This window comes from Empidonax traillii, unplaced genomic scaffold, assembly GCF_003031625.1.
Source record: "Empidonax traillii isolate 1590-97213 ecotype Southwest subspecies unplaced genomic scaffold, ASM303162v1 scaffold339:size995844, whole genome shotgun sequence".
Lineage (NCBI taxonomy): Eukaryota > Metazoa > Chordata > Aves > Passeriformes > Tyrannidae > Empidonax > Empidonax traillii.
This window is the reverse complement of record NW_020955532.1, coordinates 159,064-184,833: the sequence shown is the minus strand read 5'-3', so window position 1 is coordinate 184,833 and position 25,770 is coordinate 159,064. Positions and strand designations below refer to the sequence as shown.

Sequence of the window (25,770 nt, the reverse complement as noted above, 5' to 3'; positions counted from 1 at the left end):
GCTCTCAGGGCAGTACATGGAAGAGTCTTATTACCAGAAGTACAGAGAGTAAAACATCCTAACAAACAATAATTTTTTAGCAAACACCGTAAAAACATTTTCTAGTTAAGAGGCTTTTGTAAGCAAAAGACTGGTGTAAATCTCAGTGCTCCTGTTGTGCTGAGGGGTGACCTTGAGAAAAGCAAGTGCAAAGCAAAGCACTCCAGAGCAGAGAGCACTCAGAGCAGAGAGCTGGACAATCACCTTGCAGCCACGTGAATTTCACAGGAAAGGGAAACTGAAGCAAGATTCTGCAAGAGGCATTTTTACTACCACTTTCTGACCACTTACAGTCTGCAAAAATTGTGTGTGTGTGTCTCTAGGTATCTATACAAACAAAACATGCAGTTTCTTTTTTCTAAAGTCAGGTTTCAGAAATTATGCTGCATATCCTACTTTCTATATATGGAATATATATGCATGATATTACCTGAAAAGTCTTATACAGCCAAATAATGAAGCAATGCACACTTTCTGTATGTTGGTTTAGTGGAAAAATATAACATAATATTTGGGTATATGGAAATAATATAAGGGTAAAAGCCTTAGGGCAACACAAGTGAGAACAAAGTTACCTGTAAATCACAAAATTGTTGTCTAGAAGGACCAGACAGACTATTCTTTGGAAATGTAGATCAATACAAAGTTGCAAAAAGGACACTGGTCATAATTATTCCAGGACCAAATTTAGTACAGAACTCCATAAAATTAAGACGCATGAAAGATTAACCAGCCAACTACAACAGCCAAAATGATGCTTTTAAGCTCATGAGAAAAAGCAACTGGTGCTCAGAAAATAGAATCAAATTATTTATTAATGAATGACAATATCTAGAAAAACAAGGCATCTAGTGACAGTTTACAGCTGTTGTCCATTTGGAATAATACTTTCATTGGAATACTTCCACTGAAAAATAAAAATATGAAGTAGCTTCCCACATGCTAATACTTGAGAAAGTACCGAGAAAGAAATGTTGAGTGTATGAGACTAAAAAACAGCAGGTTTTTTACACTGTAGTTCACATAACAGAAAGCACTGACATTATGGGAGTACAAGAGGAGCAATTTCAAATTTAGGACACAGATTTAAAAGCCTTAAGTCTCAATCAGGAGGTGTGGGGATGAAAGCTTAAGGGTACTGAAAGACTGAGAATCTGACTGTTGCCTTAGTTCTTTCAAAAATCACTACATTCTTGAATTCATACTAAGCATCAGCTTGAGGAATGTAGATGACAGTGCAGGTATCCACAAATGCTCTGTCCAAGCTTACCTGTTCCATTGGTTTGCACTGGTGGCTTTGCAGGTTGCTGAGCTGCAGGCACCTCTTCCGTCCTACAAAGAAAAAACAGAAACAGTGTGAAATGTTAAAGAAGAACTTATTCCCTTTAAGGTAAAGGAAGCACCAGAACCTCTACGATTTCCAGAGCTGAGATTATAAAATCACGACAAAAAAACAATAAAAAAAAAAGGTACGCCCCTTCACAAGGTTCAAAACATTCACTGCACTTAGGATCCAGGGAAATACCATCCACTGGAAGGAGAGGTGGGGTTTAGCCATTTCATGTCACCAACAGCTCAATTTCATCTTACAGCTACTAAACAATTTAGTATCAAATTCATTGCATTAGTTTGTGTGGTATATTCATTGCAATGCCTGCCAGAAAACCTTCACAGCCACGACTTTTCTCACAGTAATAAATCAAAAGGGATTCCGTATCACAAGTTATAGCCACAGCAGTAGAGCAAAACCACAGTTTAATGCGTGAATCTTGAATTCTGCTATCGTTACTAAAGTCAAACACCACTCAACCTCACAAGAGGAATAAGTGTCAAGAATGATTTAAAATGTTATAAGCTCTCAAAATGCACAGATACTAACCAATTGTAACAATGTCCTGAAAAACTTGCAAAATTGAAATAACAGCTTGAAAAACTGAGACAAAAATGTTCTAAAAAAATATGTCAAGTAGCAGGCATCATTGGTCTCACCTTTCAAAATGAGTCAAGAATAATATTCTCATCCATTAAAAGTGAACAGATTTTTGAAAACACAAATGTTTCTGCCATTCTGCACATGTGCAAGCCTTCAAATTATATTTGCACTATCCACAGCCTTCAACTGCCAACCTGTCTCGAGAATACTTCAGGCTTCAGTCCCAAAGTCTTCAGCCATCCATGTACAGGCATCCTACAGAAAGATTTTTCTAATGAAGCAGCAGCTTTGACAACATAACACCAGCCACAGCAAGCTTCACTTGACAGGGAGTTGTATGATTGAAAACATTACTGCTTGAAACAGGAAAGTGTCAGTTTTGCAATTTCATTATTACTCATTTATCAGATAATATAAGTAATTTCAAATGTTCCCTTCATCTTCTGCTCCTCAGGAAGAGAATCAAGTGAAACATGGTCAAAAAAAAACGAAGAGTGGGAAGAGAGATCCCACTGCATTGGGCAGATTGCAGAAATATAGACATACAGTTCTCTCTCCTGCTGTTCCTCTGGAAAGAACATTAGGAAAACGTCTCACTGTACTGTCTGCACATGGAAAAGGCCATTACGAATATGTGCTGTCTCAACATCACCATACATCAATGGGTATGATGGAGAAACCTCAGAATTAATTACCTCCCTTCCTTCTTAACCATTCCTCAGATTTAATGAGATTACAACATCCTTGTTCATTTCTAAAAAGAACACTTAGAAATAATTTACTAATTTATGAATTATTACAGGACATTTAACTGCATAGATGAGCTGAATTCAATGGTTTCTGCTTTCAAAGACACTTGTTTTCATGACTCTTCAGGACTTCTCCCCAGCATACTCCCCAGAGTGTTTGCAGCAACTCTTCTTTTCAAAAGCCACTTGAAATTCCATCAGTTTTTTCTAGCTAAACATTAACTTTGGTTTCTATGCCATTTTCCCTCAGTTTCTATACAAATCTTGGGTTCCTCACCTAAAAACTCCTCTTCTTCCTGCTGCTTCTCCCACACCCTCGCATCTCCTCCATTTCAAGCTCTCAAAAAATAGCAATAAACATGGTCAAATTTGCACCAACTATTTTACAGGAATGTCTTGTTTTCCTTTATCAGTACATTAGATGGTTACGCCATATAGCTGGGCATTTTCATCTGCAATCTGTCACTGTGCTTCACTGAAGCTGAAGACACATTTAGGTGGAAAGGAGGCAGTCACTCAGAAGCAGCAGCCAGTAACTCAACCCACTGCAGTCATGTGAAGGCACCAGGGTGGTGTCACACCTGAACAACTCCTGTGACAGAGCCAAGATGGGATCCCACCGCTGTCAGCTGTCAGACTCTTCAAACTGGGTGTTCCTTTGACATGCTGGGATGTATTTTTAGAAGCAGCACAGTGTCATTACTCCCCATGCTTCTTGGGCAAAAAAATCTCATCAAGAAGCAGTTCTGGATAGCAGCCCTACTGGGCTCCATCAGGAGCACATGACAGTTGGCTTTGGCCCTTCTTGGTGCTTTTGTTTCTTTTTTTTGGCAATGTCTTACTTGCCATCTGCCTGTTACTCCTTCCCTATGAAGAACCTGACCTTTACGAATCATCAGGTTAATGACAGCTCATTACTGCACCTGTGAATCAGGTTATAATTAGCCACTTAAGACAGATCTAGGCCAGGAACCTCAGAATTCATTGTTTAGGCTTGCACACCTACTGGGAAGCTCAATCCCAAAACCAGGTCACATCAAACCACAAGTTCATCAAGACCACTGACAGAGGAGAGGAATTATTTTTGCTACAGTTTCTGTGCCACTCTTCATGCCAGACACCAGTTTAAAGGCTTAAAAACATAAAGAGTACCCACAACAATGCTGTGTTCACGTGTGGGCCTTCCTAACCACAGCCTGCACCAAAGAAAACAAGCTGCATGACTTCCTCTTGGAGCACACTTTTCACACAGAAAAAGGTTTTAACTGGTAAGACCAACACATCCCAACCTGAGGCGAGGTCACGTTTAGGTAACCAGAGATTGTATCCATTTAAAGCACAAGCGGATTAAAACAGGTAAGAGGAGTCTCAATCCCTGGGGGAAACAAACACAAATGTGCCTTTTTCTTATTTCCTTTTTTTTTTTCCTTCAATATACTGAAGTCAGGGAAACATGAATATTAATAATTTCAGAGCTGTTCATGACCAGTCCACACATACCACTCAAAACTGATGCAGTATCCACTTACTGCTTCTCCACAGAACATCACTAAAGCACTATTTTTGTAGCTGCAAGTATGACACAAAAGTTAAGCGAGTCTTGACACTGAAGACCATTTATCTTCAATAAATATTTTTGGTTTGTGCATATTAGGCCCCGAACAGCTGCGAGTTGAGATCTATGCGAAACAACAGACTCCCTCCAACAACTGGGTGAAGACTAGAATTGCAGTACACAACAGGTCCAGTCACTGCCAGGATGTTCTCAGACATATTCACAGCAATTTTGCTACAGGCTAAATCCAAACTCACACACAACCCACTATTAATCTTTCAAAAGCTCTTGTGGAAGCCAGTCAAGGCTATTATATGTTTCCTACTGTTCAAACCAATCTGAATGTGTGTGCACATCCATCAAAAGCACATTCCAACCTCATACATGCAAATAATAAGCATAAATTAGGTATTTTCACAGCCTAGTTTAAAGACATCATTCAGGTATGAATGGCTTCTTAACTGGAAGAGCTCTTAAAACCCAAGTTAAATAATTTTCATGTTTTGCATCTCTTTCTCATTAAATACACCAAGCACTTCAGAAGCCTTTGCCATTCTCATCCACAATGAAGGAAGAGTGTCTTATGTAGAAGCACTGTCTATTTGGTCCTTGTAAAAATAATTCACAAAGATACTAATAAAAAGGTTTGCATGAGTTACAGCCTGCTGGTAGGCGTTGTTGCAAAACTTCTTGTTATTTTTTCTTCCTCTGTGATTCTAGCTCACAATTGGTAATATGTGGCAGCAATAGCTCACACATTTCAGATAATTTATGCACTTTTCTACCAGCAAAATGTCATGAGCTTCAGCTGCCATACCAAATGGGATGTCCTGAAGTGCATCTATAGAAAACTTTAACTGAGGCCATAAAGTTTCTGAATACTAACACACACAGACAATTAACACCATGATAAACAAAACCATTAAAAATCCTCTTCTTCCACTCCTCTCTGTGCACAACTCAATGAAGGAGGCCCATGTTCTTCACTAGCAAAAAAAAAAAAAATCTAGACTGTGAGCTTGTTGTTTTCTCTTAGCAAACATTTTGCATCATGTTTTATATTGCTACATGTATTGATCTGCTTCACAAATACTTCTAAAACTGCAGCTTTTAAAATTATTTCTTTCTTCTTACACCACAGCATGGTTTTGTTTTCATTTCACTTCTGCAAGCAAAAAGAAAAGCACATGCAAATATGTTTATATACTATCGTGGTTTAACCCCATTCTTCAACTAAGTACCATACAACTTCTCACTCCCCCTGCCAGGGGATATAAGACTTTAAAACTGTGTAAAGAATTACCTGAGAAGCAGGATGAATTTGGTTTTGTGGACATAAGCAGAGAGAACTTTCTGCCATTACTTTGTCTAATAAAATTAAGTTTCCATAAGACATAAATTTGGCCTATTACTTATTTGACTATGCCAACATTTCATCTGTAGTCCTAATAAAAGTATTTTAAAATGTCCACAGTGAAGTGCAAAAAGTAAGCAGTGAAGAAGAATTTCACACAATGAAGCACAAGTTAAGGAAAAATCACAGACAACCCAATTTTTCTCCTCCTGGGTAGGAACTGAAAAATTTTCCAAGTCTTATTTTGTTGTACCTTACATATCCTGCCTGTCCCAAAAAGGTTGAAATACTAGTAAGACTATTTTAAGACTCAGGTAAGAGGGATAATTGGCTGAATGTAATCCCCAAGTGCAATACGCAAGCTAACAGGACTAGTGTAATCCTTAGGATATCTAAATGGGAACACAACACTCAGGAAGTAGCATCATCCTACCTTAATTTAGCAATGACATGCCTGCTAGAGATTTACTATTGTCCACAATCCAACGAAGCACAGATGTTGACATTAACATTGATAAATAAAGACCTTCCATCTCTCTTCTCTGTAAAACGTGTACTCACAAACTGTAGTGGGCCAGATCAGACTCTGGGCCACCCTCATTACTCTGAAACAGGACAGGATAACGTAGGGGACGATGGCTCCTCATCCTCCTCCAGGACTCCCAGCAATGAGGAGATCACTCTCCCCCTTCTATTGCACGATCTACAGCCCAGGCATATCTGTTTTCAGGAGAAAGCCAAAGGCCCAGTACTAAATACAAGCATGTGGAATTTGCATCTCAAGCAACTTCTTCAAGGCAGCAAGTCACAGACAAGAAGGTATCCTTAGTTGCCAGTTCCATCTACCACAATACTCATGGCTTTGTACTGCTGTTACTGAGATAACAGAGACTCTCAGCTCATGGGGACAGGTCCAGGTTTCTCCAACTGTACACTCAACATCAGCCTAGGTACACAGCCAGACCAGCCAGCATAGGGAATAAAAATGAACTCTCACATCCCAGATGTAAGAGCAACTCTAGAATGTCACTACAAAAAAGCCCAGATCAGAGCACTCTGGACCACCTTCCCACTTCATGGTCGTGGCCTTGGAAAACAGACTCCTCCACAAGCACCTTCCAAACCCCCTTCTAAGTACACAACTTGGCAGAACAGGTCAAGACTACACATAGACCAACCTTGCATGGAACCAGTGATTTTGGAAAAACATCAGTGTGAAATATGACCCAAAAAAACCCGCACTCTTTATCTTAGGACAAAATGGCTGAAGAATGGCAGCTGAATTGATGAAAGGGATAGAGTACTCTTAAGGAAAAGCTGGAACTCTTCAGTCTGGACAGAAGCATAAGTGAAGGAAGGACTGATCAAGGGTGGCAAATTAACAGGCACTGAACAGTTATTCACCAAATCTCACAATTCTGTAACCATGGGGCACTTGTTGAAACCACTAAGAAATCTGTTAAAAAGGAAAGTAAAAAAATTGTGTCTTTAGAGTCAAGGGGACTTATGTAATGTATTGTCTCCATAGCTTCCAGTGGTAGATAGCTCCAGCACTTTCAGTGTTGTTAAATGGACAGAAGGTCTGCAGAGACTGAAGCGAAAGGCAGCAATGTACCTTCTGATACCTTAAATAGAGTAACTGTGGGTAATTATGAGGAGCAGCTGAGGTACCTGGGTCGTTCAGCCTGCAGAAAAAGGGCCTCTGGCTTTCAGTAATTCCAGGTAGGTAAGATCCCAGAGGGAGGGTATCAGAAAAGGTGAAATAAATACCTCAACTGGAAAAGTGTCACAGCACTTCTGTAGCTATGGAAACATGTATGGCCAAGTAATTCATATGTACATGGTGTTAATTATGTACTTTTACAGGAAAACAGGCATCATCTCTCTCTGTGAGCTATTCTTTTAAGACCACCTAGGCTGAAAACATATGCTTTCACCAGAACTTCTCATTGACAGTCAGAGATCTCAAGTGGCTTTCAGCTTTACAGTGAAGATATTTCTCTTACCTTACTTTAGGTGTTTCATTGACTTTTTGTTCTAGTTCCATTCTCCTCTGCCGTTCCTTTTCTAGCTCCTGCTTTAATGTTTCAGTGCTTGTTTCTTCTCTCAGCTTCCTGAGCTCCTCCTCTGTTAATTAAAGGAGAAGTTAAAGATTTAGTTACCCTGAAGTATTTCTGTAAGAAGTTTAAAATCTAATTATGACAGATTAAGTGTGGGGGATTTTTTTATCTGTGCTATACCAAATATGTTCACCAGAAAAAAACAAGTAATCAAGGGCTAGACAGACTTCATAAAAAGCACACAGCTGTATGATATACAAAATATTTAGTTACAATTGTTAAGCAAGGGAAAAAACAACTCTGAAGTTTTCTTCTGAAGATGCAAAATAAGCCCATGGTACAAGCTACCTTTATTTAAATACAGCATGACATGCTCTTCATTCCCCAAAGAAATAATCATCAGGAAAGGCTGTCTACTGCTAAATCCAGTGGCCATAACAAGAAAAAAAAAAATCTGTTTTTTTCCCTCTTGTCTATGGGTAGGAAAACACAAACAAAAAATTCATGTGAAGTTATATGATGCCTTACTGGACTGATTGTCCACACATGTTGTCACAAGCTTTATTTTCTGTATACTAATATGACCGTCAGCATTTATAAAATCAGGCACTTGAAAAGTATCTGCAGGGCTGAGCCATTTCTTTTTGTGCTAAAAAGAGCAACCTAATTATTTTGCTGTTGTGAAAAATTCCCAGAGAAGAGCAACAAGGCTGGTGAAGGGACTTGAACACAAGTCCTATGAGGAGAGGCTGAGGGAGCTGGGGCTGTTTAGCCTGGAAAAGGGGAGGCTCAGGGGAGACCGCATCACTCTCTACAACTACCTGAAAGGAGGTTGTATTTGAAGGTTGGTCTCTTCTCTCAGGTAACTATCAGTAAGACAAGAGGGCATGGTCTTAAACTCTGCCAGGGGAGGCTTAGGTTAGATATTAAGAAGAAATTCTTTACAGAGAGAGTAACCAGACACTGGAATGGGCTGCCCAGGGAGGTGGTGGATTCTCTGTGTCTCGAGGTTTTTAAGGAGAGACTGGATGTGGCACTTAGTGCCATGGTCTAGTAACTGTGGTGGTAGTGGATCAAGGGTTGGACTTGATGATCTCAGAGGTCTTTTCCAACCCGGTTGATTCTATGATATAAGCCCCTGCCTGTCAATTTCTGGCACCCCCGTAATTTTATCTAAGTCAGATGGTCCCATTAATGGCCCTGAGCATTTCACAGTTTTAAAGAAGGGGTTATGAAACAAGGAGCTAAGTTTAAATTTTTACTCTCTTCTGAGGTTACACTGTGCCCTATTAACTTCAATGTAATAATTACATATATAAACATATACACACATACACACAACTTCTTTCTGCATAAGGCTTTTTTGTGTCTAATTAGCCTTGCTTTTTTGTCACTGGCAGAGTCCTTGTTCAAGACCTTATTTTACTCTAGAGCTAAAACCTGGTCACTATTACTGATAACTTTTCTCAAACAGGTATACAAGAGACATGAAAAACTAAAGAGTGAGATTCTCTTTTCTTTAAGTACTTTTAAACAAAAAATTTACTCCACATTTTGTTCTCTGGGCTGTTTTTTTATCTCAATCTCAACAATAAATAGTAGAACAGCAGATGTATTTCAAGCTTACAACAAAGCAGAAGAGAAAACTTCACCACAGACACAGGGTTCATATTTTAGGTTGTTTTACAAGATTGGTATGCTGTGTTATAACCAGCAACCTCTTCTGTTTCTTTTCACATATTGCCTTGTAAATCTTTGATAATCAGATAGTTTTGATATCTGAGCCTCTCTGACTCCAATCATTATGCATCTTGAGAAGGTCTGAAGCCATAATGCAGAGGAACTCTGCAGGAGGCCCTGGGGCAGTATGTCGAATCACTTTATCCGCTGTGCAAGTTAGCTGGTGGGAGATTATCTGCACTCCTGCAGCAATAAGAGGTTTAGAACACAGAATTAGGAGAGATGGGAAAAAGATATTGTCTCTCCTGTAAAGAAATGGAAAGATATGGACATAAGGGTAGACTTACACATGGAGCTGTTCCTAATTACGTGTCCACAAGGAATTTTAAATCCAACAAGAAAACTAAGTTTATTATTAGTTTACCCTACTGTCAAGGGCTTATCTTGTTCCAGAACACGAGCCTGCACACAGCTGAGGGAAAACATCTGTTGCATGTCAAATGCACTGGAGCTTGTGCAATATCATGAAGATATCACAGAACGTTCCAAAGCTTGACAGGGATGTTATCTTCTCAAGACCATTAAAGGAAAAAAACTCTCCATTTAGCACATTAATTTTTTTTTAAAGAGGAAGTGACTATGCATTTTGTGTAAATAGGAAAACCACAAGCAGTATAAATTAACTTCAATGTCCTTGAAAGTTTACTCAGATCTTCCAGCTTCCCTAATTCCAGTTGTTCTGATTGCTCTACATCTTGTTCTACTAAAACCAAAACAAAACCCCCAGAAATTCAACCACTAAGAGGACAAGCAGTGCCAAAGATTCTTTAAGGAAAGAGGCAAAGTTAAAGGGTTCACAATGAATGACGCAGAACTCCTATAAAACAAACCAAAACAAAACAATACAACATCCCATCATTACGGTTTGTCACAGCTTCACATTTCAGAGCATTTCCTAACTTTCCCATACATGACTGCAATTCAAATCCACCCCACTGCAACTGCTCTAGCCCATTTAAGTCCTTAAAGCAGTATTTGTCGCTACTTTGGCAGCAGCGCGGTCTGGCACTGTAAAACCTCCGTGTCTGGTTAGTTAAATACTCTTAACTCTGCTAAGCAACAGAAGCCACAGAGAGGGGAAGGGGGGGAAGTTCTTCCTTGCTCTCTCTCCTGAAATAATCTACCATTTGGCCAAGCTGAGCTGCACTTTCAAAGGATATTTCTCTATCCCTGTGGGGTCCTCTTGCAGAATGAGTGAAGTTGGCTACAAAGAGCAGAGGTCACAGACCCCTGAGAAGAATCCCTAAGAACAGTTCACCACGGTATCTACTGAGCTTTATAGATGAATATCTTTCTTGATGATGAGAAAGGAGTGCTGCTTGGATTCCATCTTCACACAGTCAAAATTGAAACATCCTGCCCACTCAGCGTACGCACAAAACGGTAAAACATAAAAGGTCAAGCTGCAGCTTCAAGATTAATCAGCTTCCATAATGTCCCTCCCAAGCATATCAATCACAGTTCCCTATCTTCTGCTGGGCAAGAAATGTTAAAATACTGCAAGAGGCTCAGTGTACGTCTTAGCTGGACCTGCAGGTGAAGTGAGCAGCCATAAAGGTGACCTGGTTAGAAATGGAAAATTACTAGCAGAAGAAAGTGTCTGCTGAAATACTGACAGGGAAAATGCTGGCAAGGCTGGGAACTAGGCCTGGGAACCAGAAGCATTGTCAAGAAGTGCAGCTGACCTCTCTGAAGTACACAGCCAGGTACCCAGAAACCAGAGATATCTTGAGATACCACTGAGAGGCACAAAAATAAGGAACTGTAACAGCAACTTATCACTTCAAAGGTGAAAAATAGTCTGGAAAAAAACGGAAAACACCCTGGGAAAGTAAGACTTGGTAATTGCCATTGGCTGTTCTACCTGCAAGAACAAGAAAACAATCTGGAAAAATAAAACCTGGCACAAGAGAACAGAAAACATCATCATCTATGGGCTATTCTGAGTGAAAAGTAGAAGTTAGCAGCATCTATTGGCTGCTGAAGTGATGGTGTCCTACACATCTTTATTTCTCTATTATGTAAGTATGGCTTAATTTTTATTCAAAATGAAGTTTCTCTCTCCAAGAACTTCCCATGCTGCATGCACTTTCCCTTTCCTAAAGAAGTTGAGTTTCTACAACATCTTGGACCTTTGCCAAAGAGGGTTTGGTTTGTCCTCCCATACCTGGGATGGTTTGGCCCATATAAGAGGCCAAATATGGGCCAATTAGCTTGATACTGATATTAATGTAAACATATGTATATGTGTATGTACGTAATTCATCATAATTACATTTTCTGCTGTATTACTGAAAAGTTTGCTTCATTAGTGATCATTTTGTAGTAACCTGTAATATTATACACCTACGTGGTTGCTGCTATACTATTGATTGCTGCCAATAATTTATAAGAGCTCTCTCTCTATATATATATATTTATTCCACTCACATATATATTCACTTTATAAATCATAGGTATAGTTGCTAGGGGTGATTTTTGTGGTATTTGTGGCAATCTGTAATAAAGTAGAGAAATTTAAAGTAAAAAGCCTCCGTGTCTTTGAGTATTACACAAGCCTATCAACCTACAGTCATAACCTTTATATACCTACACACTAGGTAACCCTTTAGGTTGTGACAACAGGTGTGACCCTGAAAAAATGCTTTAAAAGCTCTCTAGAAAAGTCAACTTGTGTAGAAAAGCAGGACAATATCTGAATGCTACTGCACTTCTAAAAAAGAGCTGTAGATGTCTGTGAGACAAGGCCAACAATGGTGTTCCAATGACATTAATCCAAGTATTACTGCACTGTAAACCCTAGCGGAACTGACCCCAAAGCAAAGAACTCCATCAGCCATGCATCTCACATGTTACCAAAAAGTTATCCATTTCATTTTTCCCCACAGCATTTTATCCCCCATGAGGTCTAATGTAACTGTCACACGTGAACTCTAAGTATTCAGCCATTCAAATTCAAAAATTAACATTCAAAAAAATTTAGTTTATACAATGTAACTGCTACAAGATGAGATACCAAGTGTTGTGTTGCACTGTTGTCTGGCATCAGCCACTAGGGCAACTGAAAAATTTCAGTTTGCTCCTCAGAATACACAAGTTTGCAAAAAAAGTTCTGACAAAAAGCACTTCAATACCAAAGTACTTAGTTCTGGTGAGACAAAAAGAATCTGAGTAGTATTTAGATAAGAAGGATGATACATCAGGCTGGGAAGGTGTGGCAGAAAGTTGGATTTCTAATTCCAATACTGCATATGCAGTAAAGCAGATGTTTCCCTTAATCCCAGGACTGAAGGTAGATCAGAGAGTTTCCTCGTAGCTGTTTTACGTTACATTCCTTCCGAGGTCAACAGGTACACTGCAAAACCTCTCTCTGGGACAAAGTGATGAAAAATTCCTTCCAGAGCACAGCTACAGACTGCCAACCCACTGTTTCTAGCTACCAAATCAGTTTAGTGTTAAATCTAAGGAGACCAAGTTGAAAACTAGACATGCCAAAAAGCATACATGCTCCCCATCATATTTACATGAGGAAACACCAGCACTTAACAAGACAAAAATAACCCTTCTACATCTATGTTAATCATGGCAAATCTCTTTACAACCCTTTGAACATTACCAGAGTTCACATTATTTAATTGGTCCTAAACACACTAAATTCAAACCACACACCTTCAATCTAGATTTCATCAGCCACACTGATAGAGTCAGACATTGGGAGTTGTCTCCAGTGCAGGAAGTTTCTACCCCTACCAGGCTCCTAATTCCTACAGAAAGCTAATATTTTAATTTTGTCCCAAGTAGACTGACTATATGACATTACTAACAAGATGTTAGAGGTCTAAAAACATATCTATTTTCATCATCATGGATACTGAAGAGCTTTTAGTCTTAAAAAACAGCAACAAATGGCAGGGCTGTAAAAGACATAAAGTAACTCCATCACTTGAGATAAAGCAAAGATACACAGAGAACGATGTCTGACCAACAAGCAGTGATGGAGGAAGGACCCACAACAAAATTCCCTAGCCTGCTTTTTTCCTGCTTACAGTTACTTTGCAATTTATATATACTCCTCTGAAGACACATTCACAATTTGCAGCTATAACTGGATACAGCTTAGTTGTACTATTTGTTACCTGTTGTTCAAATCCATAATTCTCCTTCTCCAGGGCATATGTCTTTCCACCAGTGACTTAAGAATCACAGAGACTGCCAAAAAATTATCACGAATTTACCCAAAAGGCTTCAAATAAAACATTAGCCTTTGATTCCAGACACTGCAAGATATTCTACTTCCTTGCATGCCAGATGCTTGGGAAAGAAAAGTATTTGTGTAAGTCATCTCTCTAACAGCTCCACTTTAGCTGTCCTTTCCTCTGTAAGTCACCTTTTAAGTTCATGTCCTCTTTCAGGCTTGGACTCCCATGCTTCAGTTGGGAAGCACAAAGCTCACCTCCCTAGGAGTTCCAGCATTCTTATTCTTCAGAGCTCTTCCAGAGCTGGACAAAAAGCAGTCCGGAAGAACTCTTCCTTATTTTGGGGTGGGTTTTTTTGCATTTGTGAACACCTTGCTTTATCAATTTAATGGTTTTCCCTTGTGGTCAGACCTCTTGCTTGAAACTGGCATGAATCTTTCATCCAGAAAACAAGGCAAAAAGATTTTCTAATAAGAATACTGATGTCATAGAAAGCCAAAAAGCAGACAGACTCATTAAAGATTATGAATATTTATTGAGTTCATATCCTCCCCTCCTCTCTACCCTGTTTTATATAGGCATTTTGGTACAGTGGAGAAGTGAAACAATCAGATATAAATCTCACATTTTCACTATGACCATTCTCCAGCTAAGTCTGCACATATCAAAATGAGGAAGTGACCTGCCATGCCCAATGACTTAAAAAACTTTAACATGGATTTGGCAGTTAAACAACCTCTTTTACTTTGTTTTGTTTCCATCATTCTTTTGTTCCTTTCTTTGCTCTTTCAAAGGCAGAGCTTCTGCTCCAGTACTTATAATAAGCATAGCTTTTGAGGACCAGTTTTTGAGTCTCTTTGCATACGCCTACAGGGCAGGGAGCAGCGTGGGCTCTTGCTATGCAGATAGGAAATACGCCAACTCCAATCCAGAGGCAATGGAGGCAAGGCCGAGTCTGAACCAACAACCTGCCTCTCGGTGCAATTAAGATTCCCTGGTACTATTCTCCTCACCTGCATAGCAGAGTCTCATGTGAAGCATTCTTCTCTTTCGTGAGATGAAGGAGGCTGATTTACAAAGCATCTCATATTTGGCAAAGTTTTCCTCAGCTCAAACTGCTCCATTCTCTCTCACCATTCCCTACTTGGAGTGGGTGACGTTAGAAAGAACTAAGATGCCATTGTTATGGTTTATACAAAACAGTTATGCTAAATACCTATTAGTAACTTTACATACAGTGCTTTCAGTGCAGCTTTATTGCATTATAACTGATACAGACAGGATCATTTCCCCTTCGTTATGGAAGGATTTTAAATTATGCTTCCCAAGAATATAGCTTACTGAGACAGATCCCATTCTCAAAACACCAAGTGGGAAGTTTGCTATTGCTAGATACACTTAAAAAGTCAGCTTAAAAGTCATGAGAAGTACTGCCGCTCTGTGAATTTCCAGAAATTTCAGGGAATAAAAGTGCCAGAAGAGTTGCAGAATCCATCTAAAATGAAAGGAGCTGCAAAAATATTGTCATTATTGAAGGAATGGTTTTCACTCACTGGTTTTGGCAGAAGTGAAACAGTCTACAAATGTTGAAATAACGTCTGGCTTAGAAATAGCAGCAGGCTCTTCCAAGGCTTTTGTGTTACTAAGCCAAACAGGGAAAGGCAAGTTCCACATGGGGCTCCAAAAATCTCCATCCCAGTTCCACAAAAGGCAGAGGCACAACAGTGCTGACCATTGCCCTGCCTGGATTTTCACACCCTCTCAGCAATTCAGGAAGCTGAGCTGGGCATGCAAAAAAGGCAGAAGCAAGAGCACAGCCCACCTACATAACACAGTGAGGAGGTGGCATCTGTTCAAGTCTCTGGAGGAGCTCAAACAATACATCTCTCTCAGCACAGTGCTGTGCATTTTGGTTCATCAGTCCCAAAGATGGTGTGACAATATGAGATCCTCCAGCTTTCTGCCATCTTCATGTATAGCATCATCATCTATGTCTCCATGTGCGTGCTTTGTCCAATGATTTGGGCAGATTGCACAAGCCAGGACTGGAACAAGGACCAGCCCAGGACTCCAGCCTGTTGCTGCACTGGGCTGGAGTCACATCCTTTCCCTCTCCTCTGTGCTCAGAAATATCATGCTCTTGGAAGTCAAGTTGAGAGCAAGAGCCCAATCCATCTCCTCCACCAGTCAGAACAGAGTCCTTGCAGATGAGAAAGGAATGTCTGAATGCTCCTTAGTCTGTATTGAGGCCTCTTAAACCCCAGAGAAGTGCTCTAACCTGCCTGTGACCGCCTCGTCTATCAGTGTTTCCAGGAAAATGAAGCCAGAGTTTTGGAGGCTTGTTTTGTTGTGGGTATTTTTGTCCAGGAAGGCTGTACTCAATATACACAGCATATCATGTAAGCATCTCTGGGTATAAGCAATACTTTTCCTATACCTCTTAAGAAACTTCCTGTGGTTTTTGAGAAGTCTCCCAGTCAGAAGTCAGACCTACAAAAACTTTAAATTTTGTTAGTACAAATCAAGTGAGAGTAGCTCTGGTGAACAGACAGCTCTATAGCAAAGCCTGAACTCACATCTTTCTACTGTGTCTTCTCTGGGTGCCCAGGCAAAACATTTAAGAAGATTCCCCACCAGTCACCATACACAAACCACAGTCCTCATCAGAGAAGATCTGCAATCTCAAGGGACACATGAAGATCTTTTTACTGCCTGAGAGTACAGGATTTTAAACTGAAAGAAGTTTAGGGGAAGAAGTAAAGGATGTGAGAAACCCAGGGTAAGCTCCACAGCTACAACAGCCTCAGTGCTCACCAGCACGAGCAAGCTTGGAGCCCAAGCTGCAGCATCAGGATCCCTTGGCCAGGGTTGACCATTTAGCAAGCAATGGCTACTATGGCCCAGAGCTGCTATTTGGGTGCCTCAGATATAGACAGCAGCTGCTTACTCTCTTGCCAGGGTCTTCACCTGCCCTAGATTCTACTTCTGCTCTAGATTCAGCTTCAAAATTTTTGAACCTAAGGTTCAGATTACAGGTTGCCAGGTCATAAGAAGACAGCAAAACCAATGTAGTGAATCTATTCTGTTCTTTTCTATCTCTGCTATTGCAGCTGGTGTTTGACCCTCACGTCAGGAGAAATTACACCAAATGTATTCTAACACAGTTGATAATTGGATTCTGACTCAGCTTCATAGTCAATTTGTTGCATACAGTTACTGCGGCTGCTTGAGGAGGTATTAGCATTTCTGTACAGAACTGGACTTTTCAGTGTAGGTCTTCTGTTGGTCACAACCACCACCACACACTTTGCCTTCAAGATTTAACACTTTCTAACATCCTAGATCTGCCTGAGAATCATGCATGTTTTTCTAGAGCTCTACTTCCATGTAGTCAGTATTCTGCTAGGTCATTCTTCATTCAAAGAGTCATCAAGTCATTTATACCAGATAGAACGAGCTAGAGAAAATACTGTGGAGTTAGTGACACAAAGAGTTCAAAAAGGCACACGAGGATGAAGACTGTGCTGGAGCAGAATTTCAATGGGAAAGCAGCATAATCCCAAGTTATTTTGTAATGCTGGTATAAAAATTATAACTGAAACCAGTGGTTTGGTAAGCCCCTGACGACTCCTGCCACAGTCTGCTGTACAAAGTGGATTGCAAAACCCTTCTGGGAGAGGACTTTATTTCCTCCTAGAGCTCTTCATCCTCATGTAGTGTTTCTCTGACTTACCAGGTAATGACTAACCCTCTTCTCTAACAGTCACCTGGTTTGTTTACTCTCAGTTGCTGCTGCCACCAACTCCTCTTCTCTGAGCTGCTAAATTCGGCACTACAAAAGGCTTGAACATCCTTGAATAAGAATTAGCTAATACTTCATGTAAACCACAGGATGCATGTGTGCTTACAAAGCACCTTTTGGCACCAGGATCAGAGTGCTGATATCTCCAAAACTGTCCTCTATAAGCAGGCACAGGAAGCAACACGAAGAAAAGCAGAGTGTTTACCTCTATGAGGTACAAACCCAGAAAGATCATGGGTTTGCATAATTTTTGTCTTGCAAATGCAAGAGCAGCAAGCACGATTTTATTTCTTGTTTAGATACAACTAGGTTTTGAAATGGAAACACTAAAACCACTACGAACCATAGCATATCAACATAACTGCCCTGGGTCAGTAGTTGCCTTCCCAGTCTGAACCCTCAACTAGCCCAAGGCAGAGCTCATGTGCATAAAAATCACGTGCATTATTAGGTTATAACAACACAAAATCCTTTAGAAATGCATGATTCTGATTGTCACAGCTCCAAGAAAAAGCTTTTTCCATCCACGTGCACTTAAAACTCCAGCAGACTAAGCTCTCTGCAGTTTTCATTCAGCTGGTGTTCAAGCCTTTTTCTGCAACAGTCCCCAACAATACCTCAAACCCAACAAACACGGTTCTCACAATTCCTGTAATAAGGCTCAGAAGGAGCCATTAGATCACAGAGATTAAGACCATTCCCACACAGACAGGAAAAGTAACTTCAGCCCCTTTGGCTGGAAGGGTGACATGATCACTCCTCCTTGTTTAAGACATTATTCAAGATCCCCTCCTCTGCCTGCCTCATCCTCCTCTCAGTCTGCAGCTTAAACTCCTTGCATTTCCAGTCACATTTTATTTGCATTTACAGCTATGCACACACTAAGCAGTTCCTCTCCATCTTCACATCTTTGCATGTTTAGATTATCTCTCTGCTAAAGAAAAGTTTCCTCTGGCATCTTAGATGAAGGTATTTTCCCTTTACAGACAACAGCTTATCTCCAGTACCTATTTGATCCAGATTTCCTCTGCAGCTTGTAGAGGCTACACTTAGGTTTGGGATGTGTTTCACTGAATATACTACTCAGCAAAACTACACCTATTACTCGTGCCCTACTAATGGCTGAACAGAATTTAGAGAAGACTAATGGTTTGCTCTTCTTTAGCCAGGCACCTGCAACTACAGACCCATGCTGACTTGTAGCTGTGTAATGTACATTATGCATAATGTCTAGCTGAGAGGAAATCTCCTTAAACCTCCTGGCTAATGGCACAACAATACAAATAAGAGTACAGAAGAGGTGAAAATAAAGTCAGAATCAAGCTAATAACAGTTAGAAACTCAACACATTAAAAAGCAAATCCATGAAACTTTTAAGTATTTCCCTCACTTACTAGCAGCTGCTTTGATTTTTACACATCCAACTGGAGGAAATGGAGTTAAGCAGCCGTGGCAAATGGTCTATGAGAAAACACAATTACAGCAAAGTGTCCTTAAAGAATTCCATCATTAAAAACAGTATGGAAATAGTGCAGAGCAACTAGCCCTCTTAAAAAACACCTACTGCAGAGAAACTAGCTTTCTTAAAAAGCACCTACTGCAGTTATAGGACATTAAAAAAATAATGATCAGGTTTTCTTCCAAGGAAAATTAAAGTAAACAAACTGCACATTTCAAGAATATTTTTCTGCATATCATTAGGTCATTTTTGGGAAGAAAACAATAGTGAAGCACTTCCAGTATCAAAAAAGCCCAAAACACTAACTCAAAGAGAAGGAAAAAGAGAGGAGAAGAACACAGGAGTCATACCCAAAAAGTGAACTGCTACGTCACTCCAACTGACAAACACAGACCTATTTCAGCTTAAAATCTTGAATGGAGTGTAGGGGAATAAAGGACAGGCTTTAGCTCACTTATTTCTCAACCTGTTTATGATTCTTGTTTTTTGGTACAGAGTTACAATCAACTTGCCAGGAGAACTCCACAATTTCAGCTACAGCAAACCTCAGACTTCAGTGAAGAACTCCTGACCTCACAGGAAGGGCTGGAGACATCCAGAGCTGACTCAAGCTACACAGCTGAACTGTCAGCCTGAACCTCCAACCATTTGCTCAACGTTTATTAAAGGGTGATCTTTGTTACCCTTTACCTTGGAGTTTGCTACAAAGGTCTGTGCAAAGGAAAAAAGATTCAGCTAGAAGTGGTAACATAGTTTATCAGAAGGTTTTCAAATTACAGCAAGAACATGAAGATTACAAACATTCATAAAAATAACATTCACCAGCCATGAAGGTGCCCTGAGAACCCTATTATGTTTTTATATCAAAAAGCATGTCCTAGTTCAAACCAGAGGTCAGTTCTTGTAGGTCCTGCTGTTTCTATTACACACTAAATTACACCAGGAAATCATACATGTTCCAACTACTTTAAAAACAGCTGGATTACAGGAGCTTAAACAATATATCTTTGGAGATGGAAGAAGAACATTGTAACTCTGTAGTTAAATAGATTCAAGTAAATCACTGAAACTACTGAGGCAAATAAAAGAGATCTTCCAGTTTTTGCCTGATATTCCAACTGTGATTCCAACTCTACTTTATCAAGTTACAGAAATGCTTGTCTTCCATTTTTCTGTTTTTCACTATCCTGTCTTAAAAATCAGCATTTCAGACATCTTGAGATTAAATCCCCAAAATCTCGCGGCTGCCTCTAGCCATAAATGATTCATATATATTTTCTCATGTATTCAAACACACATATATATACACAAATAAACCCAAACAAGTAACATCTGAAATCTACAGACACTCTTCTCTGCATCTCTTACATCACTTACCAGTAATCCTTATACTGTTAAGAGACGTGTTTTAAGATATACTATTTGTCTAAACAGCTGCCAAGGAAATGCACCAGTTGCCCCTTCAGAAATCTCTTCTTTTGAATTACTACTAGAAAAAAAAAACTCCACCTATTCCAAGCACATAAGGTTGACTTAGTTTTAAGACAACCTGCAGATGTCAACATCAAGACTTCAACTAAGCAGCTGTAGTCATGTAGTGAGGTATGTTGTGAGAAATGCAATGAAATAAAAATATCCAAGTGACCCAGAAACCCGAAGAATGCTTTTAAGTTCTTCTTAGGGAAACATCAGCCCAAGTGCTATCCGCACATCAGCACACCTCAAAATTCTGATGCCAACTTCTACAGCTTAGAGAAACCTTATTTCAGCAGGCTTAAGCCATTCCTCTCCACAAAGCATTTTATACTTACGTAAAAAGTGTTTTTCCAGTAAGGCTATTTCCAGGTGACCTTTGATCTCACTCAGTCTATCAGACTCTGTTCTGTTAAAATCTGGGACTCCTGAAGCCATGATGACGGTCCCTGGACCAGCCTATAAGAAAGCCAGAACATACAGCTCAGCAGCGTTTTTAATTTTCTTTTAATTTAAATACATCAACTTATTTCTGGGGCAGTAAAGAAACAACCGTGTGAGAAACATGCATGTATCATCAACTCTGCATGCCTCTCTCAGCATTAAATTACCAAAACAAATGAATGAAAGCTAATCAAATGCAGGGTCTCTCTCCCATGTGAGTTTAAAGAATACACTTTTGCAGACCTCAGGGAGTTACAGAAAACTAAAATTTCCCACCACCACCCTTACCAGTTTTGCTGCATCATTTAAGCCTTTCTTCTGCTGATTTAAAAGGCGTATCTATCCCTCTCCTCTTCCCAAAAAATGAAGAGTCAATGCAACACACTTTACCTATAAAATTGTAAAGCTATCAAAAGTAACACTTTTCTAGATAACTGCTGAGCTATTAGAAAATATATATTTTATATTTTAATATCCATTTATAGAATGTGTAATTCTGAAGACCATAGGTCCTCAGCAAGGAAGGGGTTCCCCACTCCCATCTACCCCACAGCCCAGTTACTGCAGAAGGATGTTGCTGATGCCCAGGAGCTCATCCTGACAGGCTAAGAGAGGCGGGAGTCAGGAGACTGTGTGATTCAACAGATTTACCAGCACCCCTCAAGTGAACTCAGCACTGGAAATACTGCAAAAAGCAGGAATTAAAGAGCAAATTGATTAATTTGCAAGAGCAGTGATAACCACCACCTCCATGAAGTGAGCACAGAAAAACCCCAAGCCTACATAGCAGAGGGCAGGTGATGCCATCTTTCTCTCATTAAGTGGGCATCTTCAAACAGCAGGGAAAAGAGTGGGTGAGGGCATCTCCTGGGTCGTGGTTGTTCAGCACTTGAGTGCAGTCCCCATCAGGTACAAGAAGTCTGTCAATGAGAATTACAGGAGCTTCTCCAACTGCTTATACTCAAAATCAAAGTGATAGATTACAGAAGCCCACATCTCAGAACAAAGACAAAAAGGGATTTATTTTCCTATTCTAATCGGTTCCCCACTCCTTGTTTGAATCCTGAAAACACATAGGAACTGTACTGCTTTCGAACACCAGCTTGCTTACATTTAACCACAACAGCTTAAATTACATATATATATATATAAACTCAAGTAATCCATAGGAGAGTTAATTAAAAGACATTTTTTGTGTTTTAGGAAAAATGTGCAGAAAGTTTACTGACAACAAAGTACTTTCACTGTAGGGAATGATTTGCACTTCTAAGGTAAATCAGTGTGGAAATGTCTATTAAACATCTGTTTTCTTGCTTGAGTGAACAGATGCTGAGTTTAAGCCTCTGAATTTGTCTATACAGGCAAATTAGCACTCTGTAGGCAGTTACTGCCCAGCATTTACCTGGTATCAACTCCCCACTTGAGCATGCTCAATACAATAGCAGAGATGCTATTTCGAGTGCCATAAGCAGCACCCACCCACACAGCACTCAGTCAACGCTGCTGGCCACGACGAGGAGCAGGAGCTGTTAGCTCAGCAGCAGCCCTAGCTGCTTCCCATTTTGGAGCCAGCACAACCATGTCATAGCAGAGGCAGACCACAAGCAATCCTCACACAGGAAGCTGCAGCACAGCATCCTCCTCCCCATGCTCTACATTTCCCATTCACCCCTGCCTTTAGGCAGAGAGGTGCAACAGCTCCAGACACTGCTGAAGAGTAACAGAGCCTGTTTTCAGATGAGCATGGGATGCCAATTAACTTGTGCATTGATTTCTTATCTACAGAGCTGGGTTGTATTTATTTACACTGCAAGGTTTAATGCTATCACTTGCCAGACACTTGGAGAGCCCCAAAGAGGATGGTGTGGTTGAGGTCAAACAGCAGCACCCTTATAACACACTCCACAGGCAGGCACAAGGAAAGTGAGGGAGGAGAGAAAGAAGAAAGGGGTAAAATGTATCTCAGCATATCCAAGTTTTCATCCTCATTGAAGATACTCAAGATATTTCACCCAGAGTTGTGCTACCTTTCAGAAATCCATCCAGAGAACCAGTTCTGCTTTTCCTTCTTCAGAGATGTTAAGTCATTAATTAAAGCCCAGCACACCTCTGATTGCCTCTTAGAAGGAAGGAAAGAGCAGGAGGTGAAAGAACAGCACTGGGGAGAGTGATACCAGTTAACATGACTCATTCTGAAAGTTTTCAAATGTATTTATCTGCTTAAGCATTAGATTTTCAAGCAGCCTGACATCCATTGATAGGTTAAAAATCAGGAGGTACAGATCTTTAAACTAAGTACAAAAGGTTAGAATGACCTTCTAACTTAGAGGGAGAAAAGAGGAAAAAAATCCACTAAGTTAAAATAAAAGGTTGCTTGCTAAGAATACTAGGAGCAAGATCATGTAATTATCATGTAACAATAATACAGTTTAACCAGAGTAGTAAGATACAAAGTAACACAAGTTTGGTGGTAAATAAAGCACCAATTTCCAAAATTGGCATTACCACAATATTTTATGAATACCATTTAGAAGTGTTCAGAAAACTGAGCATGCCCAGGACAGCGATATGGGAGATATTTAAGCAGACGTTCCTTTTTGTCCCAGAAGTTTTTTTCCCCACACCAACGCACCTAAGATGACAAGAAATAAGGTTTCTACCTTTGCTGAAGGTCTACTGCCTACCTTTGAATTCAAGAAGTCCTTCTGTCTGAAGTTAGCATATCTGACTCAAGTCACAAATTAACAAAATCCTTGTATTGGTTCCAGCATTATCTGGGTAAAAGTTTCTCCTATCTGCTGCCTCTGTAGGACAGCACTGGGACTCAGGCTGAATGAACTACGCTGTACTGTATAGATGTCCTTTCTTGTTACTGATTCACAGGAAAAGCCTTGAAGGCTTCTGCAGATTTCTGCTTTTTCTTCTACCTCTCTGGCTTTGACAGTATTTGACACAGAAGACCTCTTAAAATGTTGGCAATTGCTATTACTTAGCCAAGATCATGCACAAGGCCTAGCAGTCCCAGGAAGCCAGAGAAATGCCTGAGGTGAGCGTAGAGTCAGAGACAGAGGGGTTAAAGGAACATTTCTGACGATGACAGACTGCCTGTAACCCATTATCAGAGTTCAGGGTTGCTGCTCCAAGCCACATCCAGTTCTGGGTCTAAAAATCACATCTCCCCACCAATGTTTTTCAAACCACCTGCAGTTTAGGCTTTTCATGACAGCACTTCCCAGCCCAAGAGTTCTCTGCCTTTCCTCTCCAAACTCCCTTTATCCTGTGAACCCCGGGATTTTGTTCTGTGTACACTGTACAGCCACAGAAAAGGTCTAAGTAACTTCCAAGCAGATGTGGATCTGTCCTCTCCATCCTGCAGCACAGCACATTTCACGATCACACAGAAATATAAATGGCCAACTCTCTCCTAATTTCCTTCCACAACATCGTATGTATGTGGATGATTTTTCTCCAGGAATAACAAAATAGTGGTCTCATTTCCAAGTTTGTAATTAATCTGGAGAGGGACAGTTCTCAAACACAAAGGATGGGGAACAATGAGGACAAGGCATGGCAACTCCAGGGGCATAACCATCCACTCAAGTCACCCCTCAGGGCCCAGAAAGTAGCTGCAACACAACACAGGGAAGTGGTAGTTTGAAATACAAAAATTTAGGTTGCATTCACAGCTTGTCTTGAGTTTCTCAACTCACACTTCATGTACATTTTCTTACTTCAAATTATGAAAGGGTTCCTCATGAATGCTGCATTTACCTGCTGTAAGGAAAGGGAAAACTCAACAACACTTTTTAAGAGTGAAGGCATCTGCATGAATAGTTAATGCTTAGCAGCTATTCTTGGAATCATGCCCATATTGGAAGTCTCCTAAAACACAGCTATATTCTACATAAATTTTAAAAAATCTAGTGCTAGTCAGTTTTAGAGACTTTAACATCTTAACTGTAACATTTACATCATGCTTCATACCTCCCAAGCATCATGCTTTATACCTTACAATCACTGAACAGGGGGTGACCAATGCAGCAGCATTTTAGTTTTAACTGACATGTTAGGAAAAGCCAAGCTGTACTGCAATTAAATTAATGTTTTCTGTACCACAATAACTCAGATTTAATCCAGGCATACTGGCAGGGAACTTGCATAAGTAGATTAGATTGCTTTCAGTACAATATGCCAGGTACAAGAGAGATTTGACTTATAATTCTCACTGCCTCCACAGGTTTAGACACAATTTGTTCTTTCACTCCTCTGCAAATGGGATGGTATCTCCTCTGCACCACGTTCATTCATATACCTGTATGTAAAACTGAATCTTCTCCCTGTTTTATAAAAATGGGACATGGTGGCACTGAATGAAGGGGAATTAATTACTGAGAAAGCAACATTACCTCAATTTCCAATGTCACAACAAGTCAAACGCTAGTATGTTCAAACTTAGGAAGTAAGAACAGACCAAGTTACTGCCTCTACCTATTTTGCACTTGAGGTGCTTCTACATACATACAGTGTTGAACGTCCTTGCTTTTAAAAAACAACCACCTATGGTAAAGAGGGAAGGGAGGAAGAAATTCAGGAAGCCATTCAAGAACTAAGAGATGTTTAGCAAAGAGTTAAATTTGTTAACCAAAACTGCTGTCTTGGCAATGATCTGATCACAGTGCCCAAACACTCATGGAGATCTAAGAAAGCATCTGCTATCCAAGGCATTATCTGGTAGTTGGCGCACTTAAATGAGAGGGGGGAAGTACACACACACGCTAGCAGCCAGCATGTAAGCTGAGTCCAAACTAGTTCAAATTTGGAGTAAGACACTTTCTGCAGAGAAGAAACCACTGAGGAGAATTGAAAGGAAAATATAAATCCTTTCAGACCCAGGGCCCTCCTATCAGAAGCTATCTGTGTGCTTTACCCAAACACAGATTAGTATGTTTATTATTGAACTAAACAG

The 25,770-nt window shown here is 40.1% G+C and overlaps 1 protein-coding gene across 1 annotated transcript in view; it reads right to left on the bottom strand.

Annotated features, from left to right (window-relative positions):
* Positions 1-25,770, bottom strand: part of GRAMD4 (GRAM domain containing 4) — a 75,040-nt gene that overhangs the window by 21,287 nt on the left and 27,983 nt on the right. The window contains exons 3-5 of the mRNA XM_027892146.1: positions 20,699-20,819; positions 7,637-7,757; positions 1,310-1,371 (exon numbers count right to left, since the gene is read on the bottom strand). Coding sequence (XP_027747947.1) covers positions 1,310-1,371; positions 7,637-7,757; positions 20,699-20,819 — 304 coding nt within the window. The remainder of the gene's footprint in view (positions 1-1,309; positions 1,372-7,636; positions 7,758-20,698; positions 20,820-25,770) is intronic.